We start from the raw sequence: 25,066 nt of genomic DNA, 5'->3' as shown, positions 1-25,066 counted from the left end.
TAACCTTAAAGTCATTATCTGAACCTTGGTTTAACATCTCTGGAGGGGTACGAGGAGTATCAGTTTGGTCGAGCTGAGTCAGCATATAAGCTTTGAAACAAAAGCAATGAAATCCCTTCCTTGTGCATTTTAAGTGATGAGGGACAAAATCCAAAGTCCATGTTTTGAGAGAAAATGTTTTCAGAAGTTTATCTGAAACACACATAGTGCTTCATGTATCCAGATTAGACAAATACAGTGCTTATCTCCCAAAGTTACACCCTTTTATGTACAAATTCCCTCTTTGTGCAGCTACCCCTCCACTACATTTCAACTTGAAAATCATTTGATTTCAGAAAGTAAAACATGTCTCCTTTCTCATATTTGTACCTGACTATTATTTAAAGACAGACTTTAGCTGACTAAAAATTGTGAAACTATTCTTTAAATTTGGGGACTCTCCACAGCTGTAACAAAGCCTGTTTTGTAGCCATTATGAAACAGGGTGTTGTCTTGACCAATCGCTAAACTCTATTCAAATCCATAATAAACTCATAATATCTACAGATGACAATCCTCGTTATTGAGTGGGCAGTGTGTGTTGAAATAGTTAAGTAAATTATTTTGCTGAAGTGCTCCACTTGTTTTCATTGCTATTAAATAAGGCCTTTTATCATCTGAATGAAAGAAAAGAGTGTTTACTGACAACAAATCAGGAAACAGCCATGTTTGCTTAAGATTTCAGTCTAAGGGAGAGATAAGAGAAACTTTCACTTTGCATTATTGTAGGTGTTCATTCTGGTAAAACCTTCTTAGTCAGATTAATATCAATTATCACGTGACAAAAACCCATGTTTTTCACACATCTGCAGATCATGTAACCCTCATCCTGAATCCTGATCCTGAATCGTAATAGTTATACAGTTGAATTTCACTGAAGTTGTTTTAAACAACAAATGCTACATCAACTGACATGTTACCTTTACAATTATCCCATTTTTAATGAATACATATATTTATATATCATATTTGTAACTAGCTCAATTTGGTGGAAAAACTGGTTTATATCCTTTGTGGTTTCACGAATAAACATGTTGGATGTGATTTCATGGTTTCTAGATTAAAGCCATGCAAACCCTCACAGACGTTTTTATTACTAATAAAAACTGTGGGGTTGAAACTGGGTGAAGTGATACTGACCAGACTCTATGAAGTAATGGCAATAATAACAATCTAATCGTCCTGCCCCGAAACATTCAACAAAGCTTTTTTTTTGAGAAAGGCGTAAATGCATGTGGAAACATGGCCACATACAGTATGTATTAAATTACTAAACCCTCAGTTTCAATGTGCTTAAAGAGCTTTATTCCAAAATGAGATGAAGCCAATTTAACAAATAAATTAATTAAAAAAAAACATTTTAATTGAATTTAATTAATTTAATTGAAATGGCTGCTCACTTAAAATCTTGTATTTTATGGTTGGTATTGTTCCAAATTGCTTTTCCATATTGTTTCAATGTCCACTTGAATCAGTCATCATTAGACATGATTTATATATGATTCTTTTATCCAGCTGAACTTTCATATGTATTATCAATTTTATCTATTTTTTCTTTGGATGTCTCTTGCGTATATCATATGAAGACCCCACCATGCTAACACGTTATGAGCTTAAATCTGAAGCCACCAGTATGAAAAAGAGTTTGTTTTTTAAATAGGGTTCCTTGCACATCATCCAGCAGCAAGCGGCCAAATCAGGTACTTTTTTTTTTTTACCTCAAAGAGAGAGACTTTCCACGGTATTATTCTTTTGAAATCTTGGCCTACCAGTTATCCAATGTGAGCTGCTCACCTGATATAAACTGACAATGTTCAGTGTCGAAATTAGCTATTTGGATGGTTCTTATATTCTGTTTAAAATCATCATTTAGGTGGGAGGCTGATCGTCGTTTTACTGTATCTTGTACAACTACAAAGTGAGGATACCACACAAGACAAGACGAGAGCTCATCTTGCTATCACATCTTTCATTTTTCTAACGTCACTGTGAGGAGGCGGTGCGGTCGGTGTCTGTAGACAGACGCTCCCGCCGGCACTGCTGTGAAAAAGGTAGATACCTTTAGCTGGTTTTGTTAAAAACTCCTGCTTTTTTTCTCCCTCTTCTTCTATTTCCGTGAACCGCTCTCGTAGCTTCGCTTCTTGGTTTATCTCGACTTGTCTCTCTGTCCGTGTTGTGTTTACATGAATTGATTCTTGGCGCGCAGGAATCATTTCCGCACACGCGCTGCGCAGTAAGGTGATGCGCATTATGGAATAGTCCATGTAGCGCAGACTGAAGGGGGGTGAGGGGGGCAGACAGATTTGACATGAGACATGAGTTATTGATGAATTAGGCATTCCGATGCAATTTTTGCAAAGTGAATTTTTAAGAAACATAATAAATGTGCAAAAAAGAGGGCATAAATGGAGGGCATTTTATGGGGCCCTAGACGGAATTTTATGAGGCCCGTGGTTCCAGGCGAATGCCTGTTTCGCCTAATGGTAAAGTCCGCCTATGAAGTCTCTGTCGCATGGATGTATCATAGTAAAAGTGATAGTGCTCGTGCTCTGTCGTCTTTGACTCTGATAAAGACACGGTGGTGATGAAATGTCAGTCTGTTTTGCAAAATTACAGGCTGTAAAATATTCACTGTGTTCCAGTCCCTTTTCATCTCCCTTGTAACGTTTCTTTTAATGGGCGTTATCTCATTTTGAAATTAGATTTGAATTGTGTGATAAACACTTACTGTGGCTATGTTTCCTCATGCATCAACTCCTTTCAAATGAATTTTTAATGACATTGCCCGTTATGGGCAAGTACAATGCAATCAGGTAACTTTCAATGATCTGTAAATTTCATTCTAAATGTGTTTCATAGAATAGGAAAAAAACAAACAAACAACGTTTTATTTAATTTTAATAATTTTAAATTAAATTCATATTTTATTATAGAAAAGTATACACAATATATTCATGTATTTTTAAAAAAGAGCAGACACAAATACAAATTAAAATATATTACATATTGCAAAAACAAAAAGTAAATACATTATATTTAGTCATATGACAAGTGACAGCGCACTGAGTCTGTGTGAATATAAATGTATATAGGTATATTGTATGTATATAAATATGCAGAAATTTCACACCAATTTAAAGTTTGCAGATGCAAAAATGTGATGGTATATGAGGCCTCCAAAAATAACAATATGCCAGTTATTACATTTACAGCTGTGCATGGATTTGTCATTTAACAATAGTGTGTACATCTTAATTTAAGTTACATATGGCAGCATCAGTAAACAGTGCATTGATTCTATGAACCATTTCTGAGGACTGGACTTTGTTCAGGTGAAACTGTGGATGGTGTTGAGTTTTGACTTCCTCTTCTTGACTCTGCTGTGTCATCCTCTCTTGAAGTTTTGTCCCTTTGTGCATCTGGTAGGTGCAAGTCATATTCAAAAGCAGGATTTGTCTGCCCATGTTTGTGCCGCTTTTGGACTTCCTCGAAGATTTGAAGAACCTTTGCAGCACATAAACAAAAGCAGCAGTTGTAAGTGTAAGCATACATTGAACTTAAACTGTTTAGAATGTATAGAACAAGAGTGAATTTTTAATATTACCTTAGATTTAGGAATTAGACCCACTCTGAAAAAACCAATATGCCCTGTTTCAATCTTGGTGCAGTCAACCACAGTAGATGCAATGTTTTCTGGAGAGGGTCCGTCACATAACACTCCATTTACCTAACAAGGTAAAAAAAATGTAGTTTACAGCAAAAAAAAAAAAAAAACAACAACAAAAAAAAAACTCCAGTGCCTCTTGGATGTAATAACACTGAAATATTGCCCTTACCTTTTTGCCCAGTTTGGCATAAACTTGGTTGTGGTGAGTTGTGTCTGCCTCTCCTGTAGGGTTGGCCGAGGTTACAGCGATGGGACCCACCTGCAGACAAATGGTTATATATTTAGTTTAAGTTTAATTTCACTCACTTTAAGACTTTGTTGTGATTAATTACCACAAGCCCTACCTGATTAATGAGGTGTGTGGCCACAGAGCAGTCTGGGTTTCTGATTGCAATGCTTTGTGGAGTCCCAATATGTTTGGCAGCATCTCCTAAACCAAAGGTGTCCATCCATGGGCCTACATAAGCCAATATGATGATCATGAAACCCTCATCATGCACACGGGCACACACACAATCTTAGATGTACAAATATGCATCCAGAAACACACACCTACCTCTGGGTATAACCATGCTAATGGAGGAGGGCCACGCAGCCTCCATGAAGTCCAGGAGCAGAGGGCTCAGCAGGTGTCGCACCGGCTCCAGCTGCTTGATAGAGGAGATCCAGAGGGACATGGGTCGGTCCTGCGCCTGCTTCTTCACCCTGAAGTCAAACACAGCAATTAGAGAGTAATCAAAGTCAAAGTCAAAGTCAGATTTATTTGTCAATTTCTTCACATGTACTTGACGTAATGAGAGTGAATCAATAAATGAATACAGACCAAGGCCCACTCACGAAAACAGATACTCACTTGTAAGCTTTGACAACTGCGTCAGGCCTGTTGCAAGCTGCCACCAGCACATAGACAGTGTCAGTAGGCATTCCACATATGCCACCATTTTTCATGATGTCTGCAGATGGAAGAGGTATAAAAATGCATTATGTAAACAACCGTGTATTTTTGTTAAAAACCATAATTGATTGTTTTTAAAGAATAAATAAAAAGTAAATAAATTGGGAAACAAATAAATAAATAAACAGGTTAAAAAAAAAAAATACAATAAACAAAATAATTAATTAATTAAAAGAATGACAATACAAAAATATCTAATAATGCTAACAATAGTGGTTATATATATATATGGTTTTATATATATATATATATATATATATATATATATATATGTAATTATTAACTAAATAAGTAAATAATAAACTTAATGAAAGCAAAGGACCATTGATTTGTTATCACAACTCAAGCCATAAAGTACATAAAGTACTAAAGTACTAGTACTGGCTGCATGAGTGAAATGCTATAACAGGGATTTCTTTTAACAGGTTCTCACCTGCAATCTGCTGGACGGACGTGGCCTTGCGGGCTGATAAATGGGGACAGACATCTGCGCCGCCTCCAACCCCACTCAGCTTGACTAAAGGTTTTCCTAAAGGGATCTGGGGGGACTGGAATGTGCTGTTGAAAATGTGTGCAAGGAAACAATAAAAACTGACGAGACCAAAGATGATAGTGACTCCTATGTCATAACCATACGGCAGTGCACCTACTGCATCCAGCAGGAAGCTCATCAGGATGAGCTGGAAGGTGAGGGCGTAAGCAAACCAGGCCACATTTAGAAACAGTGCTGCAGCTGTCACTAAACAGTTAAACAGCATGAAGCTGATCATCCCGACAGCCACGTTAAAGCTTCTGGTTTCCCTGTACAGGCCGCCAAATCGTGTCAACCCCCACACCGCCCACATCATTCCATACAGAATAAAAACTGTGCTCTCAAAGGTTTTACCTCGAGCAAAAGCTACTGAGCCGCAGAGCAGCTGGAGTGCACCTCCAGCCACCACAACCCAGGGAAGAACCAGCACAGACAGAGGATCCCTGTCACCAACTGTGGCTGTGATGGCAAATGCAGCCAGCACACTGCAGGCGTGGCCTAACACCTCTGCATCTGCATACTTAGAGTAACCGAGGTGAGGTGCATGCAACTCTTTATCATGAGCTCTGAGAGTGAGACCTTGCATCCTGCTTACTAAAGCCTTGAAGTAGCCCTGCCCTGTGGGAATCTTTGTCCTGGAGACCATATTGAATGTGGTAATTAAAAGCACGCCAGCAGTGAATATAAATATAGCTCCTTGTACACCCTGTGTGCCTCCTTGGAAGAAGCCTTGCGGCTGGGCTGCAATTGCAATACAATACACTGCAAAGAATAAGTGGTAGAGCCCCTCCAGCAAGCTCTTCTGACAGCTGAAGAGAGCCAGGATGCAGAACAGCACAGAGAAGACGACAGGGAAGGGAACAGGGGAGAAAGGCTGAATTGCATAGAATGATAGCAGTGCGCTGTAGCCCTCTGCAAATTTTAGCAGAGCAGTGAAGCCATAAAAAGTGGCAGCTACTGTGTCCATGGCTCGGTACAGGAGGACACACATGCCAAGCTGGAAGACTCCAGCTGTCCACAGCCAGGGGATGTGACCGACAGAGAGCTGAGGGACCACGCCTAACAGAGGACAGGCTAGCACAGAGGCGGACAGCAAGTTCATCACCAAACCTACAGACACTGCATCACTGCTTCCCTGGTTCTGCTCTGTTTTAAGCTCTGCTTTCCTCTTTAGGCCTGTTCCTGGAGGCTCCACTTTCCCATGAGTAATGGTGGTCAGCAGACGTCCAAAACCAAAGTAAACACCCACCAGACAGACAATAAGGTAGTTAGCAGCTGTGGCAGACTGACCAAAATCTGTAGCTGACAAACCGGCAATTTGATGGGCACATGCTAAACTAATACCAACAGCAATGAGAAACAAAACTGCTTTCTTTACAACAAGTGCTATACCGCCTATGATGAGCAGGGCTAAGGTAAATGCTGCCAGGCCTGGGACAAGAGAGGATCTGAGTTGTGTGGGCTGCAGCACCCCCTGTCCTGCCAGGATGTACACCAGACCTGAACCACACCACAGAGCAGAGACAGTCAGACACAGAGAGGAAAACAGCTGGGCGTGGGACAGACTGCGACGGACACCTGAGAGAGAAAAAGTAAACAGAGCAGAGGAGTTATACACACAAGTACATCACCCAAAATTCCAAGTGAATGAACTGAACAAAATGTATTAAGCATTCATCGGTACCAACCTGCATAAGCTAAGAGGGCTGCAATGATGAGCAGCAGAATCCCCAGTGCAGTGTAAGGGAATAAGTCTTTTTCAGGTGAGCTGGCATAGTTGTTCACCAAAAGTAGAAGAGAACCTGTACGTCCAAACATAACCAATTATCTATCTTTTACTGACAAAAACAGACAAACAAACAAAAAAACTTTGTTTTTACACTTTAATGAAAAAGATGTGATTTTTGTCTCCTTCAATGGCATGAGCAGGTGTCTGTGACTACCTGAAAAGTTCCCCTGTTTCTATTTCCTCACATGATTATGTCCAAATAATTCAGTAAAAATAGATTTGGCAGTGACTGCTTTTAGGAACATACTTGTTTTGTATTTTTTAGGTTTTAATTCTGAGTTTTTACGTCTTCAACGTGCTACAACATGCTTTTTCAAAAAGCATGTGATAATAAATGTCAGAATCAGCTTCATTGGCTAAGAATGTGTGCATCTACAAGGATTTATTAGATCTATCTATCTATCTATCTGATATGATATGATATGATATGATATCAGTTCCTGGCTCCTCGTTTTAGTTATTTAGGTTTTAAGTTTAAAAACCTAGGTACACAGCATGCATTTAAATGAAATTTGTGATGATAAAACAACAGCAGAAAGTTTATGTTTATTACTGCTTAGTACAACTGTCAGAAATGCAAACAAATATGTATCATAACTGGCGTTTATAAATAAAACCTTACCGCCAGAGATGCCCAGTATGCCAACGGAGACATGCAGAGAGGTGAGTTGAGCCATCGCAGGAGTTGATTTCTGAATCCGTGCGGCTGCTTTTTATAGAGCTGCGTGACGTCAGCACGCAGGAGAAACCTGAGCGGCGCCTCACCGGGAAAAAACTCCGACAGGTGCGTCACAGTAGAAGAAAAAGAAACAAGACATGATCCCGAAAGTTATATATCCAAAAGTAAGTTGATAGGTAACCTCGATATTATGATGCATTAGGATATATAAACCATCTAGGTGAATTGCGATGAACACAGTGATTGTATTTAGTCAAAATTCCAACAGTACTTGTTCTTGTATAAAACACGATCATAATTTCACGTTGGCTATCACTATTAACTATTAAAATTTTATCAACTAAAATAACTAATTTGTGTAATTGATGTCTTATTGTTTTTTTTTTCTCAAACTGCTCCATTAAATGCAAAAAACGACAAAACTCATATTCTTATTATACATAAAGCACCAGTTATTATTTTGTTTGTTTTTATTTAGTCTAGTCATATATCAAATTGTGTATCTTTATGTATCTAACAACCTTATTTAAAAGTTGGAGCATGCATATGTGTTTGATGTAACATTAACCAGTTTTTTCATATACTTCTCAAACACAGAGGATTGAATATAACCCAGTGATATAAGCTTATCATGTTCCCCCATTACATTCATCTTATTCACTGAAAGAGGAAAGAGGAACTGAGAGGAATGATTCAGCATTTAATCTCCAAAGCTGACCGTAAATATCACACACGGTTACTGGGTATCTTTCAGGTGCATGATGTCACCCTTTTAGGACAGCAAATAATGGGAGGAGACACAGACAGAGAGGCAGGCAGGACTATAAAGAGTGCTTCAGAGTTCAGGCAGCTCACCTCTGCTGAACTGCTCGCTCACACACCAGCAGGACACCCACTCTACGTAGACAAGGTGAGATATAGCTACACTGTCTTCACTTCTGTCATTTAAACTAAGCCAGTGCTTTCTCCTACTATTTTAGGAACAAACTTGTCCATTTAAGACAATAAAGTAATGATTAACTATAAAGTAGCACTGCGAAGTGAATGAGGGAACTGATGAAATGCCTAAAAAGTTTCACATATTCCTTTTGCAGTATAATGCGTATTTATTCAGGGCAGCAGAGTCAAACCTCTTCCTGTAACTGCTCTGTGTCAACAGTGTTACCTAGCAGCAGCAGCACTCCCGTGACTCCTCTGTCACCAGGCTCTGTGCATTTTTTATGTGAACAGCAACAGGTGTCTCAGGAGCAGCATCATGTCTGACAGGCAGAAAGAGAGTGGATACACACTTTATAATATCAAATTCGAGAAGTTATTTTTTATCTGTATATCTATAGACATACCAAATGTTTGTGTTTTGCAGAAACCATGGTGAAGCGCATTGCAGTTATTCTCTCAGGCTGTGGAGTCTATGACGGCACAGAGATCCACGAGGCCTCAGCGGTCCTTGTCCATCTGAGTCGGGCTGGAGCTAAAGTAAGGGAAAGAAAAGAAGCAAACTTATCACAGTGTATTCATCTGTTATTTGACAGAAAACGTTTGGATTCTGAATGCAAGGGCATTAAAACATTTATTTAGCTATAAGCTATAAAGGCTAAGTTTGACATTCTTCATTTCAGGTACAGATGTTTGCTCCGAATGCAGATCAGATGCATGTTGTAAACCACTGTGAGGGGAAACCAACGGAGGAGAAGAGAAACATCCTGCAGGAAAGTGCTCGCATTGCCAGGGGTGACATCACTGATTTGGCAGAGTTAGATGTTTCAGCATTTGATGCCGCCATCATCCCAGGTACCAAGTCATGAATAAATACCATAGAGTCAAATATTTTCCACCACCAGTTTTGTGAAATCCTAAATGAATCCTGTGTGTTCTCTTTCAGGGGGCTTTGGTGTGGCTAAGAACTTAAGTGACTGGGCAGTGAAGAACAAGGATTGCACCATACAGCCGCATCTGGAGAAGCTCATCAAGGCTTTCCACAAAGCTGGAAAGCCGTTGGGCATGTGCTGCATCTCCCCCGTCCTCGCTGCCAAAATCCTGCCTGGCTGTGAGCTCACAGTGGGACAAGACAAAGAGTGTGAAAAGTGCGTGGCATAGTTTGTCCTCATCTGATGTCTATGGATATAAAAAAAATCAATCTAACTTTCCCTTTCTTATTGTATTTAGGTGGCCATATGCTCAGACAGCAGGCGTCATGAAGGAGATGGGCTGCAAACACGTCAACACAGATGTGAACAAAGCACACGTTGATGTCAAAAACAAGCTGGTCACCACCTCTGCATTCATGTGCAATGCTCCCATTCATCATGTTTTTGATGGAATAGGAGTCATGGTTAATGAGACACTGAAACTGGCTTAAGAAGTCTCTTACTACATACTGCACGTTTTGTTTTTATTGACTTGAAAAAGCATATAGAAGCATATTGTTGCATTTAAGTCAGTACTCTTGTCTTTAGACATTTGTCTGGTATATTGTCAATATGTTGTTTTGAGATGTTCAATAAAAATACTCAAATTACAATATTGCATTTATTTCCAATTACATATAACAATGAAATTATAAAAATAATAATAATCTGCAACATAATATTTGTGGGATAATATTCTCAGACACCCATATTTATACTGCATATTGTGTTTGTGCCTATCATTGAGGAGACTGTGTGCACACTAAGTGCACAGATTGTTTTAAAGCCCATTGCAATGTGTCTGTGGCAGTCTTGTCAAAAATAGATATGTTGATACATACTGATTCTAAATGTTGTTTAATCTTTTCTCCTTATTTCTGAATTTCTCTTGGATGAACTAAGATTTCCTCCCAAGAAACAATCAATATCTGTTACCAAGAGCAGGAAAAAATAGTCTTTTCTGTCCTAAAAAGAACATATGAATGTAACATGTGCATCAGATATGCAAAACAAAGACAATCTTGAAGACAATTTTATTTTGGGTAAGAAATAACTAATTTGTGGAGTCGAGTCTAAATCAATGATGCATCTCACTTTATCGAGTGGGAGATGTGTGTGTATCTCTAATGAGATCAACCACAAAAATTATCCCAGTACAATCTAATGTGTAGCATTTCATTATCTCACTGTCATCCAGCGTTTGGAGAATATTTCTCCCACCAGTTTTTCTTTCTTTGATTTTCTCCTCTGCTTCAGAAACTCTAAAGCAGCTTTAAAGTCAGTTTTCACCTTGGGATCTCTCTTCAATAACTTTTCTCTACCTGGACCTAGTTTCCACTTTCAGGGGAAATTCCGAGAATACGTCATAGTTCTAACAATTTTCTAACACCTCACTAAAATGTAATACTGAAATAATTTAATTAACATTGATTTTATTGGAAGATATTTTGCAAATTTCACACTAAAACAAGCAGTGACAGAATCACTCAAGTGTTGGATTTTAAGAATTTAAAAAAAAATTGTATTACCAAATCCTAATAATAACGGATAAACCTTCACTTTTGGATCATACGTCAATACCTCATTGATCTAACTGATCAAACTGAGATTCACTGAATGACCAGTGTTAGGGTATTTTGATGTTTTTAGTTTGTTTGTTTTTTCCAGCAGTTTAAAACATTCAAATTAATTGCATTTATGGAAACATAAATGTCCAGGCATCTTGTACATTAAAATTATATTTTATTAATTGATCATCTATTGATATAGTTGAGACAATAATAAACAACAAACATACAACACCACAAAGTACATTATTATTAAGTACAAACTACCATAACAGTCTAACAATCTTTTGAAGAATGTTTTTCACGAATATAGAAAATACATCTGATTTTAAGAAGGCTTAAATATTCCAGTAAAGCGTACAAGTAACTGCTCTTGAAAGTAGGACACATCCAGGAAGTATTCATGTGGTTTTGTTGGAGAAATTTTTGAAGTGATCTGTTCCACAGACCAACTCTGTTGCAGCAAATTTCCTGGGACGATCAGCATCCTAACACCAGCAAAAAGAATCAGGATCAATACACAGTCTATAAAACTAAAACCTGCACATAATATATCAATAAATCTGTACTCATGTTCATCTCACCTGTATGGGATATGCACAGGTGGGAACATAACGGATCACAAACCCACAGCGCCTCTTCTGGGATGTGTTGGCGTCACTTGCATGGACGAGCAGTCCGTCATGAATCTATAAAAATAAATGATTATTAATTCACCTTGTGTTGTACTTAAACATATTCATAATCTGGTCATCTCCAATGAAAAAATGAAACTCACAGACATCTGCCCAGCTAACAGAGGACACAAGACAGCTTCATCAGCATGCACCAGCTCCTCTGGGATCTCCTGATTGACCGACAGCATGTTTCCAGGGCGGCTGGCCTGACGATGGGGCAACATGCCAGCGCAGTGGCTACCTGCAGGGCACAAAGACAACATGTTCCAGTCAGTGAAGCAGCTAGTTGACTGTTGAACACTTATATAGTCTTTGATGGGAACCAAGAAAAGTTTGTATGCTGCTTTTGTTTAGCTAAGGTCCAACCAGGACAGTGGCTAAAGACAGAGACATTTTTAGGGACAGGTGTTCAAGTAAGAAAATTACAAATCTGGGACTCAAATGCAGCTGTGAGGCATACAAAACACTTTTGATTGAGAAGTGTTGCAATGACCCACATTAAAAACTAATTTACAAAATTAGAAAACAAAAAAGATTAAGAAAGTATAAACTTGCACAAGAAACACGAATGAGCAGCTGGATGTACCTGGGATGACCTGAAGGGCGCCATTCTCCTGCAGGGAGTCATCTAAAGCGAGCCACACGGACAGAACAGGGCCACCAGCAATACCCCAGTATCTGCGAACAAAACCAGTATAGTTAGAGGAAACAAGACAAAGCAAAACAAAACCTCTTAGTGTTTTTTCAGTATGTGAATCTACCTCATGTCCTGATGCCAGGCCACATACGGAAGTCCAGGTTTGTTTTCTCCTTCTTTCTCCAGGATGTCAGGTTTGAGTGTTGGGTATTTACAGATGAAGCGTGAGTCCAGCAGGATGACGTCAGGGCCCAGGATGGCTTCCATCACTTGTATGATTTTAGGGTGTTTGGTCAGGCCACTCACCCATGGGTATTGACGGTGAACATTGTGGAGGCTGTACTGGGTGTACTCCTCACCTAGAACAAATACATAATTTACCCATTAACTAACATTCATTAAACAAGATGGAAAAAAAAAATCAAACAAAAAATGGCATGCAGACATCAAATTTGAGTCCACATTTTACACAAAACCACCTTGCTGATAAAATTTTATATTAGTTATTGTTTTCACTTAGACATTCTTTCTCTTATTCCTTTCATCCCTTTCCGCCTCATTCTCCTTCATCATCATGTGAAAGGTCTGCTTACCAAATTCTTTCTCCAGCTCAGAAAAGGCACACCTGGCCTCCCTCAGCTCTGTCTCATTCAACACAGACAGTGCAGAGAGGAAACCCTGCTGATTGTAGAGCTCCTGCAGTTTAGCTGTGGATGTTGTCATCTCTGCTGGATAGTTTCACTGCTGATGCCTCGGGCCCTCTGCTTCCAAAATGTATAAGGTAGAGACTGTTCGTGGAGGAGGTGGAGCTAAGGGGGACGAACACAGAGGAGAAAGTTACATTTATTTATAGTCAGTATTCTGTCTAACATTGTGTTTTCAATCTAGATTTGAGACAAGTCGAATTTTGATTCATGCAGATATAAGCACAGAAAAAAGACATCTGACGACATTTATTTGGATCGCACTGAACACCACCTTGTTTTTCCTGCCCCATAAGACCAATATAACCCTGGCAACTACACCTCAGTGCCTGTGTTCAGAGACTCTTTTTTAAGATGCATAATCTGTTGACTAAAACAGGTCAGGAAAAGAGGATGACATTCAACAAAGTGGAAAAGGTAAAGACTGAAAACTGTCCTTTAGCCTCCATGATCCTGAATATCAACACAAGAACAGTCAAATTACTGCATTTATAATGTGCTAAACTTAAAGAAATAGATAGAACACAATTACATGTGTAGAAAATCAGAGTTTTGAATGATTAAAAACTACTGTATAAACACATGCACACACAGTATTTAGCAGTTTTATCCATGACTCTATCTTTTGCAGTAAGTATTAAATTGTCTCCATACTTGTCTGCTGTTGAGTCTTCTCTCTCTGTGAGTCTGAGCTCTGGATGCTGCCAAGCTTCACTGTGAAAACCATTATATATACTGCACAGAGCACCTTCTGGGAACACCTCTTCCTTTGTTAGTATTTCACATTTAATCCATATCCTCGAATGACATCACATGTGGGAATATTACATCCTGAAGAAAACTAATTTAAAGGGGGAAACCCATGACTGTGATGCACCCTGCCTCTGCACTGACGTGCAGTCCAGGTGTGGTGGGCCATTCAAAGGGGTTTACTAACTAAAGTAATATGAAACCTTTTCTTTTCTGGAGAAGCATACTTGTGTACTCTCCATTTACAGGGCCATTGACATTGTATTTTACATCATAAAATCAGTCCTGCAGTGATTTGCATCAAGGCTACATTGGAAGCTGCCCTTCACTTTGAAACTGGTCCAAACTGATATGATGTTTTCAGTACTCTATTTGACTATTGTTTCCAATCATCACCATCTTATATTAAACTTTTCTCTTCCTTCTCTGGAATTCAGAGAAACAATGACTGACCACACAGTACAAAGATATGTTTCATATTGCGTGCAATGGGTGTGCTAATGTATGAGCGTGTGGACGACACTGTGAAAATAATGAATAACAGAGCGTGAAATCCTACTGTCTCCTTCCACAGTATTGGCTCAAATGTTTGCCAGCTTCCTTTTTGTTCAATTGTTATTATAATCATTGTTCTGGAAATCATTGCTACTACAGTTTCAATTTGCCTTTCTACTTTGCAGGACAAAGCCCTTTACAATTTGCCTCCCATTCACTCACACTTTTATATACTAACGGTGACAGAGCTGGTATGGAAGATGCTGTTTGTCCATTGGAAGCAACGTTTTGTTTTCTTTGAGTATTGTTTAATCTGCACTTTAATATCAGCAACATTTCTCATGTTTTGTCAATGTATACTGTAGTGTGCTTTTGTTGTTTGTATCAGTAATTTAACCAGGGTTTCCTTGTAAAAGAGAGCTTGCTCTCAATGTCCTTCTCTGTTTAAATAAAGGTTAAATAACAAAAATAAAAATATAAAATCCTGAGGTTCCGTATCTTGCTGAAAGACACAATTCTACCTGCAGACAGGAAAAGCCGGGATCAAACCACCAACCTTGTGAGTAAAAAAATGACCTGCCTGCCTCCTGGGTCACAGCCACCCTTTATATCTTTATACATGTATAAGAATATCAGTAGACATATTAAATCTTATCATTTGTAGTAAAATGCTGATTAAAAGTTGGTCAGAGAAAATAGAGTGGAAAACTAAGCTGAATCTTACATTTTATGTAGTGAAAATTTGTAGTATTTAGTATATAGTAATAAAGCATGTCCTTGTCACTCTATGTATGGCAAGCATAACAAACTATGGAAAATACACAGTGGCTCCTCACTGGCCACCCCTGCAAGATGCATAATGCACAAAATGGAAGGCTTCTCAGTGATGTTTTTACAATCATTGTACTCCTTCAAAATAAAGCTGTATGTTTTCCTTTCAAGGAAAAATATAACCAGCCTATCGGAAGAACAATGACTTGCATGTATATAGCTTCAGAAACATAACACATTAAAACAGGATTGTTGTGGAACTCAGAATGTTAACTGCACCCATATAAAATTAAAAACTAAATTTTATCAGTATAAGAGACCTTAACTCTCATATTGACATAGTTTTTAACTTGCCTGTATACTTCAGCAGTATAACTGAATTCCTGAAATTCAGGTATGGCTTTTGGTTTTGGTGTACCATCCCAAAATTTTCAGTGGCTCCATCTGGCCAATGAAAATTTTTTTTGAGGTGCCACTGAAAATACAGCCATTCTCTATTTCTGAAGAGTTGTTTAACAGTTATAGGCCTGTAACTGCTGCCAAATGAGTGAGCCAGGCTCAGACATCCGTGCTAGTGCAGAGTAGAGTGAGACACAGAGACACACGCACACACACACACACACACACACACACACACACACACACACACAAACAATTAACAGGGAACGAGGAAGAAAATTGGCAAGATACACAAAGGTCTGTTAAAACTGTGCATGAACCCTGTTTGACCACATAGATGCTTGTCTGTGTGTGGTTGAGAAACAGCAGCATCCACATTATAACTTCCACATTTTAGTATGTGATGCTGCCTCCTGCTGTCCTTATGTGTTAAAAAAAGGTTACGGAATATTTTAAAAATTCTTAGGGCGAACTTTCCGAGAATGCTGAGAAAATAAGAAACACAGGAAATATCAGTGTTAACATGAGTCATAGTTTCAATTCAGAGGTGGGCCAATGACCAGAAAAACAGTAGCAGTAAACCGTAAACCGCTTCCTTCAGTGTCAGAGCAAATATTAACTCAGCAGCACACTCCTGAGGCGACCGTCTGCTCCTTGACAGCTGTTCTGGGGGATACCCACCCAAACGCAGCTTCCTTGTCTGACATTCTGATGTCATTGACTTTTATTGTGTGGTGTCTGTTTTTTAATGAGCCAAGACATTTGAGAGGAAATAATTTTACAGACCTCAAAGTAATGCACCATATGAGAAATAAAAGAAGAAATGCAATATAAAGAAGAAACAATAATAACAATTATTAGAAATAAGCGAGGTGGCCTCTTCTGACATAGACGTTGAAGCAGGTAACAAACTGCCAGCTTGCTTAAATCAGTCATTATGTTTATTAAACTATTTTGTCTGTTTATGTTATTTTTAATGGCTTTGATAATAACTAAAATCTGAATAAACAAACATCAACTTTAGAGAAAGCAATTTATTAGAGGAAGAAATGTGAGATATATTAAATATATATATAGGTAAAATATAGTATATATAAGTACCACACTTGGTAGCTGCTACTATTATGGAAAGTAATATACAGAAAAAACTGTGACTATAATCCACAACTAAATTGTAACCTTTCTTTTTTATACACGGTACTAGGCAGAACCCTGAAAGAGCAAGTTATGTGCCTCAGATTGACCTCAGATTTGCACGCGTCGGTCTGTTTTCATTAATAGTATCATTCCTTTGTCTACATTAATCTGATAAAAGTGCTGTCAGTGAGTTTGAGGGACAATAAAAACTGCAAAAATGTTTAAATTCATATATTTAAAACAAACTATTTGAAACTTATTTGGCTGTGAATGATGTTTGCTTTTTTGTTCTCTGACCCTCAGTTTAACTCTTTGTCCCTGTTTGCATGCTTGGGGCAGAGTGGGTGGTGCTGTTTTCTTTTCTCTCCACTTTGTGTCCTCTTGTCTCCCCCTGATGGCTGCTGCTCATTATTGCAGCGGTGGATGAGCACAGGGTCCTTGTTTGGAGGCGTTTTCTTCAGCAACAGCCGCTGCAGCATCTGTTTGTCAGACCGCTCCCGTCTGAAGTCATCCTCGTAAACCTTGAGCTGTTGTTATGTCACAACCACAGACAGTAAAATGAAAACAAAACACACAAACAGAAAACATGAGATTTCAGTGACAAAAATCTTTCAGAAATTCAGGGATCAGCTCAAAGTGGATTCATCACCATATTTAGTTATTGTAGTATGTTTGGATTGTCACAAAACTACCCAGACACTCTGTATTTAACCACGTCTAAATTATGCTCTCCAACATTTTGATTATCAAAATAATTGCAGTACTGAATATATTATCACACTATTGTTTTGTTGCTTTTGGGTCAAGATGCCACAGATGCATTTCATCATTTCTGTGAAAGTGAAAGCACATGTCTGTGACAGTGTGTGCTTTTGGCAGATTTTTGCATTTCCGTGCATTAGTGTACAGACAATGAAAACACTACCTGCTCTTGTAGTAGTGCCACCTGTTGGCGCATCTCCTCGCGCTTCTTCCTCAGCCTGCGGTTCTCCTGCAGCGTGTGCTTGTGATCACTGTGCTCTGTCTGATATTCTGCTTCATAAATCTGGGTCTGCTGGCACAAGACATCAATATGGCACTGAGCCAATATCCAAGCCATATCTTGTGATCTACCAACTTTCTTATTTGCCTGTGAGCACATTTCAGAGCAGCTCAGAGCCACCACTTGGTGGTGCAGTTCACCATCTGATTCAAGTTAAAGCATTAAGCAAATCTTTCCCTGGCAACAGTGAGTTGACATCAATTCTGCTCTCATCTCATCAGAAAAGGGAAGATTTTTGTTGATGCTGTGCTGAAGAGATCGTCCTACCTGGCATTGCAGAGCCCCCAGCTGCTCTTTTAGATCCTTCACTTCTTGCTGTGAGACTCCCAATGCTCCCAGTGAGGTACACTGGCTTTTTCCCTGCTGCCTTGCCTCTGGGCTGGAAGAAGCTGGGAAAAAGGAGGATGAGGAGCTATATCCAGAATTGTGACTAGAAGACAGGTCTGGACCTCTGGGAGGATTAGTGCTGGGGCTGGACACAGGACTACACATCACAGCACTGACGCTGCCCTTTAATAAGACACGAGACACAGTAATGAACTATACTCATATCATGAATAAGAGAATACTGACAGATATAAAAATGTAAAAACTGATCAGGTGTGCAGACCCGCTGATGGGTTTCATACCTGTTTGGCAGGTGTACAGTCTCTATCTGGGTGGTGCATCCTGCTTTCCACCAGTCTGATGTATTCCTGCAGCTCCTGGTTCTTCTTCAGCTCCTGCATCAACGCCTGCTCATAGTACTCCTTTGCACTCTGTAATTCCAAACACAGTGGTAAACCTCACAAAGCCCATTGGTTATCTTCCAGCATCTATGACTGCGACCAGAGGTGTGGACACAAGGAAGCATGACATGGACTCGAGTCAGAATCAAGCCACAGATTTGATGCCCCAGACTTGACAAGTCAGCAGCTAACTAAAAAAAAAAAAAAAAAACAATGGCCGTAAATATCCACAAATGAGGACAACAAGATTCCAGAGCTCCTTACCCTCTGAGCAGAGGATATATCAACGGCCATGTAACAGACAACTGTTATTACAACGTTATGCCAGTAGTTTTGTTTATTAAGCACTGCCAAGATGTACATTGTATGTCACACGAGAGGCCAACGCTTTCAGGACTTTGTAGCAGCCCTATAGCGTGATCTCTTTGTAAAAAGGGCTATAGCAAGCTAATGCTAAACTGCAGTGAGGACACAGCCTCTGTACATGGACTGCCTGCTCCATCCACTGAGCCACCAGGTGCCCCAGTTTAGTAACTTTTTAACAAACTTACTTTAACAAATAAATACAAATTTTAAAAAAGCATTTGCAATTTTTAAAGTTTAACTTATATTACTCTGTTATCAAAATGGAATTACATTTGCAGAGGCACATTGTGACTTGCTCAACAATGCGCTCAAAACGCAAAGTTTGGGAGTTGCTTTTCTTGATTTGGGACTTCAGTGAAAAGCTTGTGACTTGCAAAACGCTGATTTGGTCCTATCTCTGCCGCCTACTGTCCACAATAACCCACTGTTCAGGAGTCCTTCAATATGTTGTAGCCTACATAGCCTACTAGTTGTTTGTTTACCTGCTGGTGATCGACTTTGAGCAGCAATCTGCTGTTGAGCTGTTTGATGGCAGTGTTCTCGAGCTCCAGCGCCTCCAGTCTGTGCTGTAAACCCAGCGTAGCTGTGCGATACACCTGGTCCCAGTCCTCATTCAGCTTCATCAGCTGGAACACATCATCGTCAAATCATCATCATCATCAATGCCATGGCCTCCACTGCAGCCATCGACAGCATCATTCATTCCATCATTACTGTCGTCATTCTCAGTGTGTCCTTGCAACAACGTGGGCATCAGGAAGTGAATTTAGGTCAGTGAGGTGAGCCACTATACTCTTCACACTCTCTAAATAAATTGCAGTTTACATCAGTTGAGGTAATAATTTTCCCCCATCTCTCTATGTTTTTATCAAGCAGCATCTAATTAGAATTAAGAAGCTATGGTTGTATAACTTCAATGATGATTCTTCACAGCTTAGCAGCAGTTTTCACACAACGCCCACAGTCCTCCTCTGGCTTTCAGAAAGCACTAAATGTAATTGCCAACATCAGCCATACAAATGTGGACCTGTATTGAATCTGCACTTGTTTAAGGTGATGTTGTACCTCTTTGTTGACTCTGCGAAGCTCAGTGTTCTTGTTGAGCAGCAGCAGTTTCTCCTGGTCGGTGGAGGTGACAGTCATACTCTCAGTGATCAGAGTGACCTGCTCCTCTGTGGACAGCAGCCTGCCACCCACGGGACTCACATCCTCTGTCCTGCACACACACACCAACACACAGATACAGTTACAGAGAAGAAGTGCCATAAATAAAGTCATAATGAAGAACATTAACAGAGGATTTCCATTAATAAGCAAACACATATGCGCACAAAAGAACGTCAGGGTACTTTTGAACACCCACTCGCATAGAGTGCACTTACAGAGAATCGAGTCGGAGCTATTATGCACGCCCACGCATACACATGCATGCACAGCCACATTATGCACTCAAGACACTCAGACACACACAGTGTTGGTGGTGCATTTCTCTGCAGGTAGAGTCCGAGCCAATCAGAATCTCTGTTTACTATTAGACGCATTTGCATATCAATAGCCTCTGGAAACAATTTGGGTGATGATCCCAGGAAAATGTTGATTTTTATTGAACCACTTGTAGAAAATAGGAAAATGTGTGCAGAGATTAATTAGTCAAACTAGTTTCCATTCTACCAGCCCTGTTGTGAGGTCTTGTCTAAAAGGAATAGCTGAAAGGGATGCAGCGGAGATGTAGAGCCAAGGGGGAATCTGCTCATGGAAGAACACACAACTCTGCATGAAGCCCCCAGGGCTTCTTCACACAAACATACTGTATGACTGCTGTAACCTCAGAAAGCTAAGTACTACAAGGAGCACAATGTGTGATCACCTCTCATCCCCCTTAAGGCTAAACTCCCTCGCAAACACACGCTTTCATCCACTTACGTTACAGTGTCCTGCTATGTGAAAACCAGTGTTACACAATTTTTTGTTTGTATTCAAGGCAGTAAAAATCAGAAGATGCTTATCTATTTAATGCCAAATTAACAAAGTTCATTTTTTGCAAGTCATCCTGACAAGATACTGATGTTATATGAAATTCGAACCGTTTTCAATGCACACAGGCCCCTGTGTGATGACAGAAATTCTTTGCTCTCTCAAGCTAAATGGAACAGTTCAGCATTTTGGGAAATGTTAGCACTTTCTCTATATTTTTGTTTTGCTGAGAGTTAAATGAGAAGACAGATACCAGCTTAGCATAAAGGCAGTAAACAGAAACAGCATTTTGGCTCTAAAGATAAGTAAAGAACAAACAAACAAATTTTAAAAAACCCTGTAGTTTTACAGGGGGTTGTGGGGGCAGTGGTGACTTATAAAATTTGCCCAGGTCCAAACCTTTGACACCTCCCCAGCAAAACGAGTCAGTCAAGTTCGACTTGACTGACTCGTTTTGCTTCCTGACATAAAACAGCTGTGTCTCTGTTTAAATAAAACACGACCAATGAGAGCTGCGGGAGGACTCGATTAGCTGGAACCAATGAGGAGTAACAACAACAATGGCAAGTGCCACAGACAAGATAGAAGCTACTATTGGGGCTGTTCTACATTGACATGTCTTTTCAATATTACCCCAAATCCTAGTTTGTTTTACTTTGTGCCTCTCCACTATTAAAAGCCTGGCAAAACAGGTATGCAGTTTGGACTTAATATGATGATGGATTTAGGCAGAAATGTTGTAGTGATTAGTAAGGGAAAATCACCCCCCCGGAAATGGGTTAGATTGGATGCAATGTCAGACTGAGGGTGGAAATGGAGTGTAACTATTTGATAATTCTGTCTGCTATCAGGCAGCTATATAATTGCAACACATTTTTACACTTTTTGTACAAGTTTGAAAAGTATAACCAGTATGAGAAAACTTTAGAGGTGCTGCGATGAGATTTAGGTGTATTTTTTTTTTTTTTTAACCTCTGAACAGTCAGGCTATCTTTTTCCCTCAGAACCCAGTCTTTATGCTAAGTTAAGCTAACTGGCTGCTGGTTGTAGCTTTTGACTATTTCATGTACAGGCATTTGAGTGGTATCACTCTTCCTGCCTTACAGTCGGCAAGAAAGGGAACAAGTATGTTTCTCTAAATTTTCTTTAAGGAAACTTCTATAAGCCACAGGATAATGTGTTGTTGTCAAGCTTAGATCTAGGGGATTTTTATTATATCCCAAAAAGATGACATTTTCAGAAAATATTTTGTTGTAGAGCAAGGTTGTGTTCTCCACAGAATATACTGCTATTTTCAAAAGATACATTAGAGTTTGTGTGAAATAGTCTCAACAGATAATCAAAAAGAGTTATTACATAAAAGGGAACTTTACCCAGAGTCAAAATATTTTTCCAAAACTCCACTCTGTACCATCTGTCATCAAGTTCAACAAGGCAGGAAAGAGCTTCAGTGAAGGCTTTTTGCGGCCACTAATGAGTGAATTACCCACACAGAACTGACAGTTCTGCAGTTTTGGAAGTGTAAGATGAAGTCAGAAGCTGAAATGAAACAAATGAAATGAAGCCTAAATTTCGTGGCCAGTATGAGCACAAAATACTAACACACCCATGCCCAATACCCTGTCTTGGCAAGTCAGCACTGTGTAGTCAGCCATCCTATTGGGACCACACCATGCTCCATGTCTCTCTGATACACAGCCTTTTCTCTTTCGACTTCTCTGACAGCAGATACACTCTGTCTGACCCAGTTTCACAAACTTTTCAATCGTATGCCGTCTTGGAAGGACACCAAAATGCCACTGCTTCCAGCAGCAATATGGTAATTCACTGTCAAGGCATATGATAAAGAGAAAGATAATATCTTTCCTTCTTGCTGGTAGCAACCCTGACAAATATCGCTCTAGAAATGTCTGTGTGCGTAACCCGTCTATGGCCACAATTGGATCCTTTTACAGGGGAGAGAAGTGTGGAGTTTCACTATTTCAACATGGTTATTTTAAGGCAGAGTAATCATTTGTATAGATAGCATGGTCACGGCATTTGAAAAGTTCGCCCACAATAAAAACCACGTCATTAATCACCTAGATAAAAGAAGTTACCATAATAGAAGAAAAAAACTTTTCCAGGTTGATGGCTTGACATTATATAGTTAATGCCATTTTAATAGCTTTTTTCCCAAAATGATGAAGTATCAGTGTTGTGAAATAATGAACTAAAGCTCATCTTTATGACCTCATGGGAAACTCCGCAGTCACTCTTTATTCCTCCTCTCACTGAACTTTAATTAACTCTCTTAGCATCTCTGAAAACGTGATAAGAAATATAATTTATCCATAATGTGGGTTTCAAAAAAGAATTTGATACAGTTTAATAAGACAATAATAAAAATGAAACCTTACAATCTATCACTGGCTCCATTGGTCTTATATTTCAGGAAGCTTGGTAAGAGCATGGGTCGGACACAAACACAGGAATCCTTGTAAAACATAAAGAAATATCCCCACAATAAAAATGTATAATGTTTAACATTAGTTGACAGTCAGAGAGGTGTTGATTTAAGTTTAAGCTTTTATCTAAGGCTGGAGCTGGTGGAGCTGTAATATGAAATTGTTCCTGTTTTTTGTGTCCACCCTTGTATGAATGCAGAAACATACATACCATAATTCCTCAGTTGATTTGTGATCCTGTTGGCTCTGAGGAAGGCTGCTGTCACTCTTTGCTGAAGTATCTTTCTCTGTTCCTGTGGCTGCTGAGGATGATAATGATGAGGAGGACAACAAAGACATCACGTCTCCATCCATGGCTGATCAAGTCTTCAGATCTTCATGAAAGGAAATTCAAAATGCTGAAAAGCACACGCAGCGAAGTTTGTCTGCTGAGGATGTGGAAAGCAAATAGCGTTGTCAGTATTGATACGTAGCAAAAGAGGAAGTAGGCGAGACACCGAGGCACATGATACAAAGAATGAGAATAGGAAGTAGCACTGCACCATTTCAGCTTTATGTATAAGAGGGGCCTGTCCCTCTGTGGTGAAATGTAGAAATGTTTTGTACTTTACAAAGTGTAGTTGTACATTATTCAAAATGCTTGCACAGAACACTTATTTTTTTTCATCATTTGGAGAGTCTGGGAAACTCCACACAGTGTAGGAAGTGTGCGTCTTTGTGTTGTGCGTTTATGCTTGTTCCTGTACGTGTTGCCGATTATCTGAGCTGTTGTCTTATGTTTTTAAATGAGCAATTCAGGAAAGAGCTAATAGCGGGGGAGCTGAATAGATATGCATAATTGCAGAACATGTAATTGATAATAATGGTAACACATACATTTATTCATGACAAATAATGATAGGGTCAGGCTGATTGCATTCACCAGTCTGCTCATTACTGGGATTGAGGGAAGTGGGCTGCAGCAGGTTAATTGGGAAATCACATGTTCATCCAAGGGACAATCAAGTAAATTAAAGGATTTTTGTAATTATGTTCCTCTTAGTCAAGCTAAGCGGTCTTTTATTAACACTAAGGAAATTAATTTGCCAACCTTGTGTGCTACATGTTCTCCTCCAACAACTGAGTCCAAGAGATTCATGGCTGCTTTTGGTAAAAAACGACTGAGAAATAGGTAGCACAAGGAAGAAGAGACACAGTTTAGTGGCTCAGATGTAAATATCCTGCTCTGCAGCTAATGAAGATCTCTCATAGTTAATGTTGAGAGTTCAAAGCTTAAGTGAAACAAATCCCCTCCAATTTCATCAGTGACACTTGTCAGCATCACTGCAGTTTATCCTTTTTAATGGAAACCAGTTAATATTCTGTTTAGGAAAAAAACAAACATGGGAAGAGTTTTTTAAAGCATCAGGTTACTTGGAGGAAGTCAAGGATCTATGGAAAGGTTAAGACTTGAATTTTTGTATTTATCTGATGCATTTTTTTATTTTGTGAAAAATCATATGTTACTCGAAAGTAGTATATATAATGTTATAGTTTTTATTTTTTCATATAGTCTGACTATACTTTTAATGTTTGATATATCTTGGAATCCCATGTGGGATGGTGTGGGATGGGTTTATAGCATGACAAATACACATGGTGCTTTGAGTTAAATGCTAACATCAGCATGCTAAAATGCTACATCCTAATGTTTGGCAAATATTAATATCTGTGTATTCACATGCTAACATTTGCTAAATAGCATTTAAAGATCAGGTTGGTAGCGTCTACTGGCTTCTAGCGGTAAGTTTGCACACCCGAAAC

The 25,066-nt window shown here is 39.2% G+C and overlaps 4 protein-coding genes across 5 annotated transcripts; 1 reads left to right on the top strand and 3 right to left on the bottom strand.

Annotated features, from left to right (window-relative positions):
* Positions 1-3,161: 3,161 nt before the first annotated feature.
* si:ch211-153b23.4 (uncharacterized protein LOC335392 homolog) lies at positions 3,162-7,659 on the bottom strand. The gene is made up of 9 exons (XM_042493699.1): positions 7,605-7,659; positions 6,882-6,995; positions 5,095-6,771; positions 4,560-4,659; positions 4,263-4,411; positions 4,051-4,163; positions 3,876-3,965; positions 3,644-3,766; positions 3,162-3,543 (listed from the first exon to the last, which is right to left on the bottom strand). The coding sequence occupies exons 1-9, from the start codon at positions 7,657-7,659 to the stop codon at positions 3,337-3,339; spliced, it is 2,628 nt and encodes an 875-aa protein (XP_042349633.1). The 3' UTR covers positions 3,162-3,336.
* Positions 7,660-8,491: 832 nt separating this feature from the next.
* On the top strand, positions 8,492-10,182 carry si:ch211-153b23.5 (uncharacterized protein LOC321177 homolog). Its single transcript, XM_042493649.1, has 5 exons — positions 8,492-8,571; positions 9,025-9,137; positions 9,281-9,452; positions 9,544-9,745; positions 9,828-10,182. Exons 2-5 carry the CDS (start codon positions 9,030-9,032, stop codon positions 10,018-10,020), a joined length of 675 nt encoding a protein of 224 aa, XP_042349583.1. The 5' UTR covers positions 8,492-8,571; positions 9,025-9,029; the 3' UTR covers positions 10,021-10,182.
* A 1,355-nt stretch (positions 10,183-11,537) lies between these two features.
* On the bottom strand, positions 11,538-13,354 carry zgc:174917 (uncharacterized protein LOC565650 homolog). The gene is made up of 6 exons (XM_042492793.1): positions 13,044-13,354; positions 12,575-12,809; positions 12,400-12,491; positions 11,915-12,054; positions 11,721-11,825; positions 11,538-11,624 (listed from the first exon to the last, which is right to left on the bottom strand). The coding sequence occupies exons 1-6, from the start codon at positions 13,171-13,173 to the stop codon at positions 11,538-11,540; spliced, it is 789 nt and encodes a 262-aa protein (XP_042348727.1). The 5' UTR covers positions 13,174-13,354.
* A 3,216-nt stretch (positions 13,355-16,570) lies between these two features.
* Positions 16,571-23,748, bottom strand: si:ch211-153b23.7. Of its 2 annotated transcripts, none has more exons than XM_042493401.1 (7): positions 23,475-23,748; positions 19,908-20,058; positions 19,325-19,468; positions 18,378-18,506; positions 18,016-18,258; positions 17,632-17,760; positions 16,571-17,233 (listed from the first exon to the last, which is right to left on the bottom strand). In XM_042493401.1, the coding sequence occupies exons 1-7, from the start codon at positions 23,615-23,617 to the stop codon at positions 17,006-17,008; spliced, it is 1,167 nt and encodes a 388-aa protein (XP_042349335.1). In that variant the 5' UTR covers positions 23,618-23,748; the 3' UTR covers positions 16,571-17,005. The 2 variants fall into 2 exon arrangements, with proteins under 2 accessions (XP_042349335.1, XP_042349336.1); XM_042493402.1 differs by having other exon boundaries at positions 16,573-17,233; positions 17,632-17,757.
* Between the last annotated feature and the right edge of the window lie 1,318 nt (positions 23,749-25,066).

The sequence above is a fragment of the Plectropomus leopardus genome, chromosome 9 (genome assembly GCF_008729295.1).
Source record: "Plectropomus leopardus isolate mb chromosome 9, YSFRI_Pleo_2.0, whole genome shotgun sequence".
Classification (NCBI taxonomy): domain Eukaryota; kingdom Metazoa; phylum Chordata; class Actinopteri; order Perciformes; family Serranidae; genus Plectropomus; species Plectropomus leopardus.
This window is presented reverse-complemented; position numbering and strand designations above follow the sequence as displayed.

What these genes read in the sequence shown, in the direction of transcription:
- si:ch211-153b23.5 (XM_042493649.1), top strand. Translation starts at nt 9,030, where the DNA reads ATGGTGAAGCGCATTGCAGTTATTCTCTCAGGCTGTGGAGTCTATGAC. An exon ending in TGAGTCGGGCTGGAGCTAAA is followed by an intron (nt 9,138 to 9,280) that starts GTAAGGGAAAGA and finishes TCTTCATTTCAG; the next exon opens with GTACAGATGTTTGCTCCGAA. An exon ending in CAAGACAAAGAGTGTGAAAA is followed by an intron (nt 9,746 to 9,827) that starts GTGCGTGGCATA and finishes TATTGTATTTAG; the next exon opens with GTGGCCATATGCTCAGACAG.
- zgc:174917 (XM_042492793.1), bottom strand. Translation starts at nt 13,173, where the DNA reads ATGACAACATCCACAGCTAAACTGCAGGAGCTCTACAATCAGCAGGGT. An exon ending in CGCCCTTCAGGTCATCCCAG is followed by an intron (nt 12,055 to 12,399) that starts GTACATCCAGCT and finishes TGTGCCCTGCAG; the next exon opens with GTAGCCACTGCGCTGGCATG. An exon ending in TGTTAGCTGGGCAGATGTCT is followed by an intron (nt 11,826 to 11,914) that starts GTGAGTTTCATT and finishes TTATTTTTATAG; the next exon opens with ATTCATGACGGACTGCTCGT.
- si:ch211-153b23.7 (XM_042493401.1), bottom strand. Translation starts at nt 23,617, where the DNA reads ATGGATGGAGACGTGATGTCTTTGTTGTCCTCCTCATCATTATCATCC. An exon ending in AAATCAACTGAGGAATTATG is followed by an intron (nt 20,059 to 23,474) that starts GTATGTATGTTT and finishes GTGTGTGTGCAG; the next exon opens with GACAGAGGATGTGAGTCCCG. An exon ending in TCAAAGTCGATCACCAGCAG is followed by an intron (nt 18,507 to 19,324) that starts GTAAACAAACAA and finishes TTGGAATTACAG; the next exon opens with AGTGCAAAGGAGTACTATGA.
- si:ch211-153b23.4 (XM_042493699.1), bottom strand. Translation starts at nt 7,659, where the DNA reads ATGGCTCAACTCACCTCTCTGCATGTCTCCGTTGGCATACTGGGCATC. An exon ending in TAGCATGGTTATACCCAGAG is followed by an intron (nt 4,164 to 4,262) that starts GTAGGTGTGTGT and finishes TGGCTTATGTAG; the next exon opens with GCCCATGGATGGACACCTTT. An exon ending in GTCTAATTCCTAAATCTAAG is followed by an intron (nt 3,544 to 3,643) that starts GTAATATTAAAA and finishes TGTGCTGCAAAG; the next exon opens with GTTCTTCAAATCTTCGAGGA.